At 26.8% G+C, this 13713-nt stretch overlaps 1 protein-coding gene across 1 annotated transcript; it reads right to left on the bottom strand.

Moving 5' to 3' along the window:
* Nucleotides 1-1461: 1461 nt before the first annotated feature.
* LOC110641222 (zinc finger protein 1) lies at nt 1462-2690 on the bottom strand. The gene has a single exon (XM_021792864.2). It carries the CDS (start codon nt 2495-2497, stop codon nt 1652-1654), a length of 846 nt encoding a protein of 281 aa, XP_021648556.2. The 5' UTR covers nt 2498-2690; the 3' UTR covers nt 1462-1651.
* Nucleotides 2691-13713: the final 11023 nt, after the last annotated feature.

The following is a 13713-nucleotide window of genomic DNA, read 5'->3' as shown; positions in this document are numbered from 1 at the left end:
TGAGATCTTAATTTTTTGAATTTAATATGGAGAAACAATCCCTTGTTCTTTAATAATTGTAAGATCTTAAGAGGGAAGACTAATTCTTGCTTAAATTTTTCACCTAAACTGAACTCAACAAAATGATAACAACACATTTTTCATGTATCCCTTTCCAACTCTTTTTTGAAAGCGTTTCTTAAATGAGAGGCAAAATCATAGGCTGCCAATTTTTTAATGCCAAAAACACAAGGAGGGATAAGGCCAGTCTAACACAAGAAATAGACAACCGAACTGAATTTCAACACGTGGCAAAACCCCACCAAATGTCCCATTCCCATAGTCAAGACTTGTGTGATACTTCTGTTACTCTATCACTTGTTTTGTTAATTTCAGGATTTCTGTGGGGATTAACTGTCATAATAATGAGGGTTTTCCGTTACTTTATATTATCTTGATTCTAGGAAAGATTAAGTTTGTAAAATGATGATTAACTTGATCTTTATTGTATATATCAAGTTGATTTGGACCCACTATTGAGTGGACCCCATTTATGAGATCTCTTAGGCAAGAAATCAAGATTTAACCACAGTATAATATATAGGAAAAAATTTGATGTTGATAGCATAGCTGTGGGGCCATTATGTGCCCTTACTTTCACATGGCTAGCTATACGTATCTCTTTCAATTCTTTTTCTTTGTTCTTTGATTCATACCTTCCAAATAGAGAAGATAGTCTATTTCTTCAACTGCTAGTGGGTCAAAGATGGGAGCCAAGCCAATTAGACAATCACAGCCATCCATTTTGTATAACATTCAGTGGACATTGTCCACTAGCTAGTACCAACTTTTATACGCGTAGTAGACCTTCTTGTACATAATATAACTACAAAAAAAAAAAAAAAATGAAATGACAATCACTGCCATCCAAACCATTCTACGCAAAAGTTCAACAGATAGAAAACCAATCAATGAACGACCTAAGGTTGATTTCTGGGTGCATACTGCACTATACAAGTATCAGCATATCAATTAGTAGAATATATAAAACCGTCTTTCTCTTTCTCTATAAGAAAACTACATTTAATATATATATATATATATATATATATATATATATATATATATATATATATATATATATATATATATATATTCCTAGCTGTGTTGCTATTGTGATTCAAATTTGAATTCTGAAATCGTGCAGAGGGAATTAATGAAGGATTGAATTTATTCTGAGAGCATGCAAACCCTTAATTAATTTCCATCAATGTTAAACCAATTTTTTACTTTCTAAAACCTTGAGAAATTCCCATAAAAATCATGGAAGATGAGAAAACTTGTGGAGAGTAATTACTTCTCAACTAAGAACTATCTAAATTTAGAGAGAAATTAAAAAGAGATAATGACTTGGCTACCACAAAAGCAAATTCATTGTTTGAGCACCAAACATACAGAATTTGGCAATCTTTGATTCAAGAATTGCAAGAAATTAATCTTTCATAGAGTCATAGTATTCTGTAGCCAAAAAAAGGATTTACAATAGATCCAGCTAAAGAAGACAAATGAAAAATTCTATAGTAGCCAAGAACATAACAAAAGTCAAAGAAGAAGATGATGAGAAGATAGAAATTGTACTGTAAAAAAGAAAGAAAGAGCCGCTACTTTTATATTAGAGCTTGAGTGACAAGTCAAGCTTTTGCAAATCATCTCGTTTAGTCTTCAAATGGTTAACACCAGCATCCCACCAGAATCCCCCAATTCCTTCCTTTGCCGGGGAAAATTTTCTTGCAGTTTCAAATCTTGCAACCCCGTTACTAGGAGATGATCCCTTATTTGTTTCCATATAAAAACTCTCCGATGCCAGCCTCCCAACTGCCGGTTGCTGAATAGGTTGTCTAGACCATCCATTTTGCCCATAAATATTTGTAGAACCAAGAGTGGAAGATGGTAAAAAAGTTGGCTTGTGGATCATAGAGTGCACCTGGATTCCAAGTGATCTATTTAAGGATCCATGCAAAGGAAGGGAGGCCATGCTAGTGTATCGATTTAGGTGTGAGTTAGGGTGATGACCAAGACCAAAAGAGCCTGTACTGATTCTTTGTCCACGTTTAGCTAGTGTTCTTTCTCTCTTGTGAGCATTTTGGTGACCCCCAAGTGCCTGTGAGCTATAGAATTTTCTTTGACAATAGTTGCATGAGAATATTCGAGGCTCGGTTTCATTACCTTGAGGAGTATCCAGGGACGACTTCTGCGATGACTCCATGTCAAAAGAATCGATGAGATTGAGTTCTGGCTTGGAATCTTTGCTAGTGAGGCTTAGATCCAATACAAGATCATCTTCTTGGTGCTTTTGGTCTCTTTGTTCTTCTTCTTCTTCCAATTCTTCTCCTCCTAGTTGTTTTACCTCTTTTTGATTGTCCATCGAGGCTTTTAGGGATGGGGTTGGAGGAGCATTTGAAACTGAGATGATGCTTGAGGTTTCAGAGAGGCATACCTCTGATCTTGGAGGCTCCATGTGATGAATTATGAAGAGAGCATTTCCTCTTTATGAAGCGAGGAGGGGGGTTGGGTTTAATAGCAAGAGGAAGGTGAAATGTTAATTGATATGGTAATAAATGCTAGGCTCTATCTATGGAAGAATATATACTACTGTTTTACAGTTACAAGGTCTTAATGTATATAGTATGACTTGGCGACTAAGACTTTTCACACAATTTCCTGTGTCATGAGGCTTTTGATTAGAACTTATGAGGGACACCATGTACCTTCTGTTTCCTTACAGATATACCCATTTGATGTTTTTTCTACCGTTTCTTTGTCTTCTCATTCTTGTCTCTTTATATTTCTTGGATTTGTGTTTTACACCTTTTTTGGATGGATATGTTCATTGGCTATGACTTGGTGACATATATATAAAATCCTAGATAAATTAAACAATTAGTCTTTCTTTTTCGATTCCTGAATTATATATAAGTAGTAGAATGGACTCATCTAGAAAAGATGTGGCCATGTAGATTTTTAACCCATATGGAGGATTTGCTAAATCTTCAAGGAAATACTTATGTCCTTATCTTGCATACCATCTCACCCATCATAACAACAATGACTTTGTCCAAATTGCCCCCTAGAATTGCCATATCTATTTGCATATTTATTGGGGCACTAAGTTCATTTTCATCCATTGCTTTTGCTTTTGCTTTTCTTTTCTTTCTATATACATAAGCCAAGCCTATATATTCTTGACAAATTTTAAGATACAATCATTATAAGTAGAACAATTTTATTATGATCATTGATTATAGTAGATCTCATCATAATTAACGATCAGAGTGTATTCGTTATACATACGATCAGAATATTTAATTTGGTCATTTGATGAAAAATATACTTCACTTGATATTTATTTATTCTTATTTTAGATTCTTGAAAGTGTTTTATATGTATAATGATGAATATTTGTGTTTAGATGTTTAAATGTATATAGATATATGTATATACTAATTAAGAAGAGTGATTAAAGGGTCATCTATTAGAAAAAAAAAAAATGTTAAGAGGATGTGATTGAAATGCTATGATCACTTGGCAGTGATCATTAGGAGAATGATCATCAAGGGAACTTGTTGACAATCTTATTTGCTATAATCATGAATTATGTTGACTTGTGAATTGCAAATCAAAGAATCTTTATTTAGTCAAGTTATTGAGCAATGCATTCATGTGCAAGCATTCATGCATTAAGGGGCATTTGGTTGTCATGCAAGGTCATTTTCATGATTAGATTTCATTAAGCACACACAAAATCTCCTATCTTAATTCTTAATTAATTGCATTGCTGAATTAATTTTCTTGATAAATTACTAGCTATTACTATTTACTTCCCCCCCTTTACTATTCTTTTGCCTTTTTGTTTAAGGGAAGGGGAAAGAAACAAAATTAAATCCAAACTAACGATTCAATTTCATCCCTATATTAATTGGAAATATTCAATTTAACCCATTTTCAACTTTTTATCTAAATTAATCCAGAAATTTCAATTTAAACTTAATTTAACTATAAATCAAGAGCTCAAAAATTTTAATTTTTAAGCTAAATTAACCTTAAATCGAAATGTTTAAATTAATTTGGACAGAAAATTAAAAATAAACTAAATTGGATTTTCTCAATAAATATAAAAGTGAAATTGAACCTCTAACAAAATTAAATGTTGAAATTCAAAATTGGTGATATTTTTATTTAAGTTTATGAGTAGCAGTGCAAATACTGATTTATTTAATGTTAAATTGTAGCACATATATCAAAAAAAGGTCTATAAAAAGAAGTTTGAAATTGAAGTTTTCACAGTCCAAAGCTCTTTTTTACCTACTAATATTAATCATAATTTACTTAATCCGTACTTGACAACCATATAGCAATAATTATTTATTTAATTATGGAAATATGTTCCTTAAGTTAAAATTAATTGAGAAAATGCTCAGTAAGTTCACACTTCAAGGTCTCTTGATCACAGTATCACTTTGGATTTTCAATTTTGAAACAGCTTTCGGTAATCAATTCTATGATTCTTTAAGCTTAGCTCTCTAATCTTAACGACATTTACTTTTTGGAATTTTGATTAAGGGTATATTATACGTTTTTAAATTTATTTATTCAAAATAATTTATAATTTATTTTAATTTGATTAAATTTTAAATACCTTGAAAAATTAAACATCAATTTGATGATTTGTATGATCCGATCCTTAATTGTATAATTTAAATTTACTTGATCATTAAATTAAATTTTAATTTAAAATTTAATACTTTATTTATTTCGTAGAAAATATTTCCTGTATTTTTTAGTGTTTGAGACACTTAATAAAATATTTTTCTAATCAAAAGAAAATTAAATTGTTTTTAAGAAAAATGAATTTCTCTTTTTAAAAAGAGAGTTATTTTATGTTTTAAATTTTAATAATTTTATTAAAATATAAAAATATTTATACATACATGATATAAATATATACTATTAGTTTAATATTGTAATTAAATAATAAAAAAATTTTTTATGAAATAAACGTAGGCAAATAAATATATATTAATTAAAAAAAATAAATTTTTTACTCAAAATATCAACTATTTAAATTAATTTAAACATATTGGACTCAATCTATTTGTGAAAAAAAATTTTTAGTTCAATTAATTTCAACTGATATTTAAATTAAAGTGAAAACAATTAGAATATCACTAAATCAAAGCTATAATTAAACATGGTTATTTTTTTTTTTAATTTAATAATGCAAAAAGTCTTATTATTATTATTATTATGTATTGTATTGTCCTTTAGCCCTTAAAATGTGGAATGATAACACCTAATATTAGTTTTAAAAATGAAAAGAGAAGTGTCCAAAAAGGACAACTAATTTATAACCATATTTAAGGTTCACAAAACAACAATTGTGATTTCTATTTAAAAAAAAAATTGTACTAACTGAAATTGACATTATAACTCTTAAAGTTTTTAATAATAATAGTAATATATTAACTCTATGTTTCTTATGCCTTACTTCTTACTCTTGGAATTTCTACAAGGAAAACTTTCAGCTTGAGAGCAACACATGATTATCTTTCTATTTTTCAATGTTGAGTAATCTATCATTTGCCCTTTTTTGGATTATTTTTAGTCTACTTCCAACCCTTTGATTATATATATATATATGGCTTCAATTGCTTTATTCTTTCTCACTCAGCTCAATTACATTTTTGTTTTTCTTTTTTTTTATAATTTATTTTGATTGAAATTCAAACTTGAAATTTCACAACCGTGAAGATAACTACAGTACCATTAAATTTAAGAATGAAATTAGAATCTCTGCTTTGAGAGTCCAGAAATAAACATTAAAAGAAACTAAATGAAATTTTAGTAAAAGTATAGGAATAAAAATATAAAATATTAAAGGATTAAAATTAGATAATCAAAAAATTTAAATGAAATTGACATATATGTTGAGGGGAAAACAGTGATTTTTAAAAATTTTAGGGCTGTAAACATTAATTTTTTTTTTGATAAAATATACTAAAATTTAAAAATAAAATTTTAATTTTAAAAAATTTTGAGGGGTCACAGCCCCCTCATCCTTGCACCTAGTTCTGCCCCTGATTAAGTTGAAGCTCATTTGTTTAGTTTTTCTTCTTTTAATATAAGAAAGAGTTTGTCACAAATATATATATTTTTTTTGTTAAACATAAGCAATCTCAAGATTAATTAAATTAAAAAAAAAATCATATGATAAACATATTATTAGTTTCAACAATAATAATTAAGCTTTAATTCAAATTAGTTCGATTTAATTATATGAATTCTTTTTCGTCATTTAATCATGTTAAACAGCAAACCGCATAAATGCACATTATTAATTTAACTTTTGATATTAGAGAATGTTAATTTATTACTAAAACAACTTAATGTTTATGAATACTAATTATTTTAGTAAAAAATAAAAGCAAATAACAATAAAATTCATCCCTTCAACATCCATATTACAAAGGAATTGAAAGCTCCACAATCAAATGATTAATTAGCCTATGGCTAAATACCACAATTAGTGCTCTCCCAGGAAGGGACTACAGTAGCCATGAAGATGGTTCACAGTTGATTTAGGTGACGTATAGTTGAAAATATGTCATTATAGACGTTAGGTAAGGTTCCACACTTGAAGAAAAGAGAAATTGGAGGGGCCAATCAATAGAGTTTTTCCTCTTCTCAATTTCTGTATTGGCTTCAAATCAACATACTACACAGTTATTGTTCCAAACAGAGCCTGTAACAAAAGTGTACCTATCAAATCAATCCACAAAACACTAGGTGAAAGCTGAAATGATAGTTTTTGATAGGTAGGGATCTATCATGTATGTGTGCATATTCTGCTTTTTAATTAAGTGCTTTTTAACTTATTGCATTTCCTTGGGAAATAATTCTTTGACATTTGATGGGTACGTGAGAACTATCTCAAGGAGATTGTAGTAATACCTATCCCTTTTGCTTGTTTTCCTCCATGGTGCTTTTCCTTTGCTGATGAGAAAGGAACTTGGTAAGTGAAGTGTAACCTGTGTCGCCTTCCAATTTTCAGAAAATTAGCTTGGTGAGCTTGTACGTAATGATGAAAATGACTATCCACATTCTATATATATAATCATGACTTAATTTAATTTGATAATATTATTCACTTTAATTCATCTGGCCTTATGAATTTATCTGTTATATATTTTTTAAGATCTAAAAATGCACTATCTAAAGTAGGAAAATTTTCTTTTTACGTGAAATTCAATTCATTTGTATTTCTCTTTTTCATTTAAAAGCCTATCAACCTAAAAATCTATTAATAAAATCTATATTCATGCCACTCTCATCGATCGTTGTTGCTAATTCATATAAGACAAGAAATTGAAAAAAAATATTTATTTTTATTAATATATTTGATTAAGTTCCGTACATGAAGATTACCGACTTAACTTTTTTTTTTTTGTCTTTATTAAGGATGTAAGTTTTAATTATAATTAACATAGAATTACAATAAAAATTATAGTGTTAGGCGTGCCACTTGCTAAAGATTTATTTGTCTAATTTTAATCATTGTTGATCATAGAAACGAACTGCTTTAGATGATTAATTAACTGCTAATACATCTTAATCACTAGCTTTTTTTTTTTCTAATAGGGCCCTCTAATCTAAAGGGTTAGCCTATTTTTCTTAGAGTAGGTCTAATCTGTGCAATATGATTTGAGTTATAAAATAAGATAATTTTCATACAATGAAAAAAATGAAACCTTAATTTATGAATTAATTTATATATTAACCCTATATATTATAAGAAGTCCTATCATATTGGTGGATGAATGATGATGGATAAGTATGCTAAGAATTTTTTTTTTTTTAATTTTATGTAAAAGGAGGTCAAATTGCATATAATTTATATTGTGAATTACATAAAGTAATCTTTATATATATATATATATATTTCTAACAATTTCATATTATATTATTCCACACATCCTTTTCAAAAAAAATATGAAAATCAATTAGATTAATTAGGCTTGATTGACATTGATTAAACAAAAATTGGCTCAATATACAAAAGCTTACTCTTAATATCACTTTACCCAAAAAAGGAACAAAATTAATCAGATAAAGTTTAAAAAGAAGAAAACAAAACTAACATTATTTTCAGACATATTCATTACTTAATTGATTTTAATAGAATTGTACAAAGCAAATCTCTTAAACCAAACAAACCCTATGGATTCTGAGGATCTGATAACTTGCTAGGGTGTATCTTCAATTGAAGCTGCTTTGTTGTAAGCTTTTGACTCATTAAAATAATAATAATAATAATAATATAAATGTAAATGAAAAAAAAAAACTTTGAAATCATGAACATTTTTTAATTATCATGCACAGCCAATAATTTATAGAATCATTTTTAAAAAAATAATTTGGAAAATTGAAGGACTATGTTGTGGAATTTATTGTGAGCAGCAACATGATGAAAATTTTCCAAATTAATTATTATTATTATTATTATTATTATTATTATTATTATTATTATTATTATTATTATGATAATGGCCACTTCACTGACACATTTCATATTTCATGTTTCATCAATATGGCTATCTCATCATCCAAGGTGATAACCACTCAATATAGTCACATCAATAGTTGATTAAGTATGTGAGTGGCTGAGTCATTTGTGTATCTTGTATCTATGTAAAGAAAAAAAAACTACCCAATATATACTTTATTTAAGTTGAAATCCTGCTGAATAAAATAGAAATAGTTATTTTTATTATATGTTGATTTAATATTTTAATATAATTAATTTTAAAAAATAATTTGTCATTTTTCTCAAAATATTCATTATTTTTATATAAATTCTATTGAATATATTAAAAAAAAAATACTTGACAATATTTTTGTAATAGAAACATTAAAAAATTTTATCTGCATGGTACATTACTTTTTTTTTTCAATCTAGTCATATTATATATATCAATTTTCACAAATTTTATTAAGTTTATTCATATATAAATTAAAATTAAACCCTTCATAGTAATATAAAAATTCATAAAATAAAAGAAAATTCTTTATAATTAATTATTTATATGTATAAAAATTATCTTTTCCATCTCTTAGGAACATTTAAATCCAAAATAAAAACTTATGAGTTCTATAATGCAAATAAAAGGAATTTATTTTTATTTTATTATGTTTAAAATGGATTTAAAACAAAAATTTCATTTTCACTTAGAAATCAAATGTATATCAATTTTTAACTTAAAATGAATTTAAAAACGAAATTCATTTTATTTTTAATTTTTAAATAAAAATTTTTTATTGGTTTCAGAATTAGAAAACCGACATAAAGTTTCATTTTTAATTTAATTAAAAATATTCAGATTGTAAACTGAATATTTTGATTTCAAATCAGTTTCTAATTAGAATAAGATTTTCAAAATTTTAAAATTAATTTCTTGATTTTAAATCCAATTTTTTTCTTTTAGTGAAAATATGAATAAGAAATGAAATGGAGAGGATAAATTATAGAAAAAAATTTTAAGTTTTTTCTTTTAAAAAATGAATATAACAATTTAGTAACCTAATAAATAAATAAAAATATTAAAATGGAAAACATGAATAATTAAAAAGCAAGAGAACGAGATGACATTTGGTGGGAACAACAACATGGAAGAGTTATTGATAGAGTGATTAATGATCAAGACTTAGAGCAGCATGCTGTTTAGCACTTTATGGTGTCCTAGGTTATAATCAAAAGACTTTCTTGGTGGGGCTCTCATTTAATTAATTAAATCTTAGAAATTATAATTTTCAATCTTCATTAAAACAAGTTAAACTCTAAAATATTAACTCTAGGGCTACAATTAATACTTAAATTATTTCAATCTAACAATTTCCTCCAATTGTGTAGATGACAATTGCAATTGGGATCCTTAGTAATCACTGAGAAATTAAAGAATTTTGATTAAATAAAAAGATGATGATATAACTTTCTTGTATTAGTTTATTAATATTAATTAGTATTATTGATTCTTTAAAGTTGAAAAACATTATGTTCTACTCATGTATTTATAATAATATATATATAAAACACCGAATTGTTTTGATGATGACTTAGAATAATCATGTATAATTATGTGCATAAAACATTACTATATTTGATGTGAATATTAAGCAACATTAATTATAATAGATATAGTCATTATAACATATGAATCAAGTTGTATTTTATTATTATTATTATTATTATTATTATTATTATTATTATTATTTATTATTATTATTATTATTATTATTATGGCATTTTATGAATATCAAAAGTGCATAATGATCTCTTTTCTTTTTCTTTTGAGCCTACAATTTTTGAATGGCTTTTAATTACTAAAGTTGATTAACTTTGATAACTATGGCTTTATAAATTTCATGGAGAAGGAGAACTCATTTTTTTTCGTATTGGAAGAAGATAGTAGGAGAAATCACAAATTGAATGAGAGAATTAGTAACCATGCTTTAATTATTTTCTGTCCTCAAATGTTGGAGAAGGAAATTAATGTTTTCTTAGTTATTAAATTAATAATTTAGTGATGATTAAATGTAAATATTGTAATATAGAGGATTAAATATTTATATTTTAATAGTTTTAAGAGATTTATTTTGTATAATTATGAGTGATAAAACTATGTAATTTAAGTCATTGATTAATATTATATGATGAATAAATTTTCAGATTTGTTCATGTTAGTAAAGCTCGAGGGTGTAATTTTGTTGTATTTTTCTCTTTTAGTGCAGATATTATGTATTTTTATTTGTAAGTTATTTATTTTAAGAAAAATAATCAATGGGGGTTGATCATCCATTGAGCAAGAGATCTTAATTTGAAGGTTATCTGATGAAATTCGCAAAAAGATAATGAAATTAAAGAGTAAAGTTTGTAGTCTGCCTATCGGTGAACATGCTATGTTAATAACATTGAATTTTTTATACTCCTTGTATTATTTTTTTTTAATAATTAATTTTATTCATATAAAAATATAATATATTAATTTTTACTATACTTTTATATTTTTTTTCTAATTGATAAAATATCTTTTCTATTTTGTAAAAAAAAATTGTGAATTATTAAATATGTTTTTTAATATTAAAATTAATATAAAGAAATTTAAAATCATTTCTTTTAATTCTTAAATTAATAATTTAACAATTAAATGTTTGAATATAAAAGATTATGAATTTGTCTTAAGAATTTCAAACTTCAATGTAAAGATATTTGATGGTACTTTTCTTCTTAATAAACTCTTCATATAAAAAACAATTAAACAAAAACAAAGAAACATGGAAAGCAATGGAAGGCTCACCAACCACTGTCTAGTTTTGAGCCCACAAACATATGGGGATAAAAAGATGTGGGGAAATAAAATAGAAAGCAAAAGTACAATCTCTATCTCCAAAAACACCCTTGTTCCTCCTCCTCCTACCATGGATTGGATTGGACACTCCCAATGAGAAAATGAGTCCAAATAGAAACTCTCTTGTAGACTCACTCATGCATTGATTTGAAGTTCAATCTAGATTGAAAATAGACTAGATTGTTGTTGAAACTACTAATATTGTTGTTTTAATGTACAATTAATGGATTCTCTTGCTGCCATGAAAGAAAAATTACTTAATTATTTTAAAGATATTTCTTCAATTTTTATTGTTTTATTGTATATTAAAAAAATATGAATTATTTATTATTTTGTTAAAATATGATGGATATGTAATAGAGATGGATTTTTAAAAAAATTTTCAAAGAGGAAAGACAACCTGTTGTTGATGTGTATGATGCCTATTGTGCAGCTTCTTTAGTCATATTAAACGCTAAACCATTGGATGTTCAACACTCCCTGGAGGGATGTTGATAATGACAAATATTGATAAAACAAAAGTATAGGTAATCTTTTTGAAATTGATTTACATCTAGTAATTTCTTTTGAGTTTTCATTATTATGTAATATTGTAAAAAAAAAAAAATTAACAGCAATATTTTAATAACTGTAGTAGTTAATTTTAAATAGTTTTATTAAATAATTAATTATTTATTTTTAAATTAATTTATAAATTAAAAATATATTTTAAGTGTCTTTTTAGTATTGCGGGTTAAAATAATTTTTCTAAATAAAAGTATTATTTTAGATTTTAGATGTTAAAAAATTTTTTAAAAAATATTTTATTATTTTAGTATTTTTATGATTAAAGATTATCAAATTTAAATTTAAATTATTTTTTAAAATTCTCTAATTAGTATAAAAAAAATAATTTTCTTAATAGGAGTAATGCCAAATAGACATTAAATTAAAAATTAAAAGTAAGTAATAAACTCAATCCGAATCGGACCGTGGGAACGCTTACTCCCATATGCACGAAACGAAATGAGACCTAAACAAGAAAACCCAGTGGGACATTCCCACATGTAAACAAGAGATGCAGCTTTGTCGTTTATTGGTTGTGAAATGCATGGGGACTCTTGATGAGTGGCCGACAATTAGATGAACAAGTTTGATGTGAGGGACTCCTCTTAATGTGCTCCCATAGTGCTGTCCTATGTGCATACTATACATATAATAAAAATTTTATTATTATTATTATTATAATAAGTGTAAAATGATCACATCTTCTTTACATAATAATCTCTATGTTTGACATTAGCTAATGAAACAGAGAAAAGAAATTGATGGGTGCAAAAAGAAGGGGTTAGCAATTGGGTATGAGTGCACTTGCTTGCTTTTGAATTTCATTTGGGATAGAAAAACAATTATGATTAGTGTTTTGTTGGGTTTGGCTTGCTTCGTCTAATCAAATTGGACCCATAAATCTCTATTTAGATTTCTCTGTCTCTCTATCTTGTAATGTATCAATGCTCCTTTGGAAGCTGTTTGAAAAGAGAGTCATCAACTTTTTCATCAATATCTAACCCACATTCAAATATCAAACCTTATCAATTGCTACTTGAAGATGACAACTTCTCTCCACTTTTATATGTCACTCTCATTTCCAATCTCTCTCTCTCTCTCTCCTTTCCCTTTTCTCTCTCGTGGTGGGATCATTATAACTAACAAAAAAAAAAAAAAAACTCTGTTGACACCTGTAATTGCTCATTTTCATTGGTGGCACCTTTCCATTTCAATAATTTTTAACTTTATTTAAAAAAATTATTGTTAACAAATGTCTGTTGACTTGACTCAGTGACTTAAAATATTTCATTTATCTAATAGTATCAAGTTCAATTCCCCACTTCCTCAATTTTCCCTACTAAAAAAAATATATACAACCACAGCAAGCAAAAACATATCCCTCCTATTCTCCTAATCAGGCTGTTACCAGAAAAACTACAAGGCATAGGTCATATGTTCATCTTCTCTAGAGCAAATACAAGGGAAGGAGGAGGCACTCTATGGGCACATACTCGCCCTCTTTCTTTAATGCCAATAAACCCTCTTTTATATATTGATAATATTAGGCATCATCTGAGCATTCTATTTATTCCATGTTTGCATCACTTGGTGTGCTCAAAATCCTAGAATCATCAGGTGACTATAATTTGAAGAAAGAGTATTGTCTATTTATGCATCATTGAGTTGCTTTAAATATTTGGGTCTTAATTTTGGAAATCTATTGGTGCTTTCAATAACAGCACAGAGC

This window comes from Hevea brasiliensis, chromosome 6 (assembly GCF_030052815.1).
Source record: "Hevea brasiliensis isolate MT/VB/25A 57/8 chromosome 6, ASM3005281v1, whole genome shotgun sequence".
In the NCBI taxonomy this organism is placed as follows: domain Eukaryota; kingdom Viridiplantae; phylum Streptophyta; class Magnoliopsida; order Malpighiales; family Euphorbiaceae; genus Hevea; species Hevea brasiliensis.
Note: the sequence above shows the minus strand (reverse complement) of the source record. Positions and strands in the feature narration are given on the sequence as shown.

Bases quoted from the DNA above. Each gene is read 5' to 3' on its own strand.
- LOC110641222 (XM_021792864.2), bottom strand. From the start codon at position 2,497: ATGGAGCCTCCAAGATCAGAGGTATGCCTCTCTGAAACCTCAAGCATC.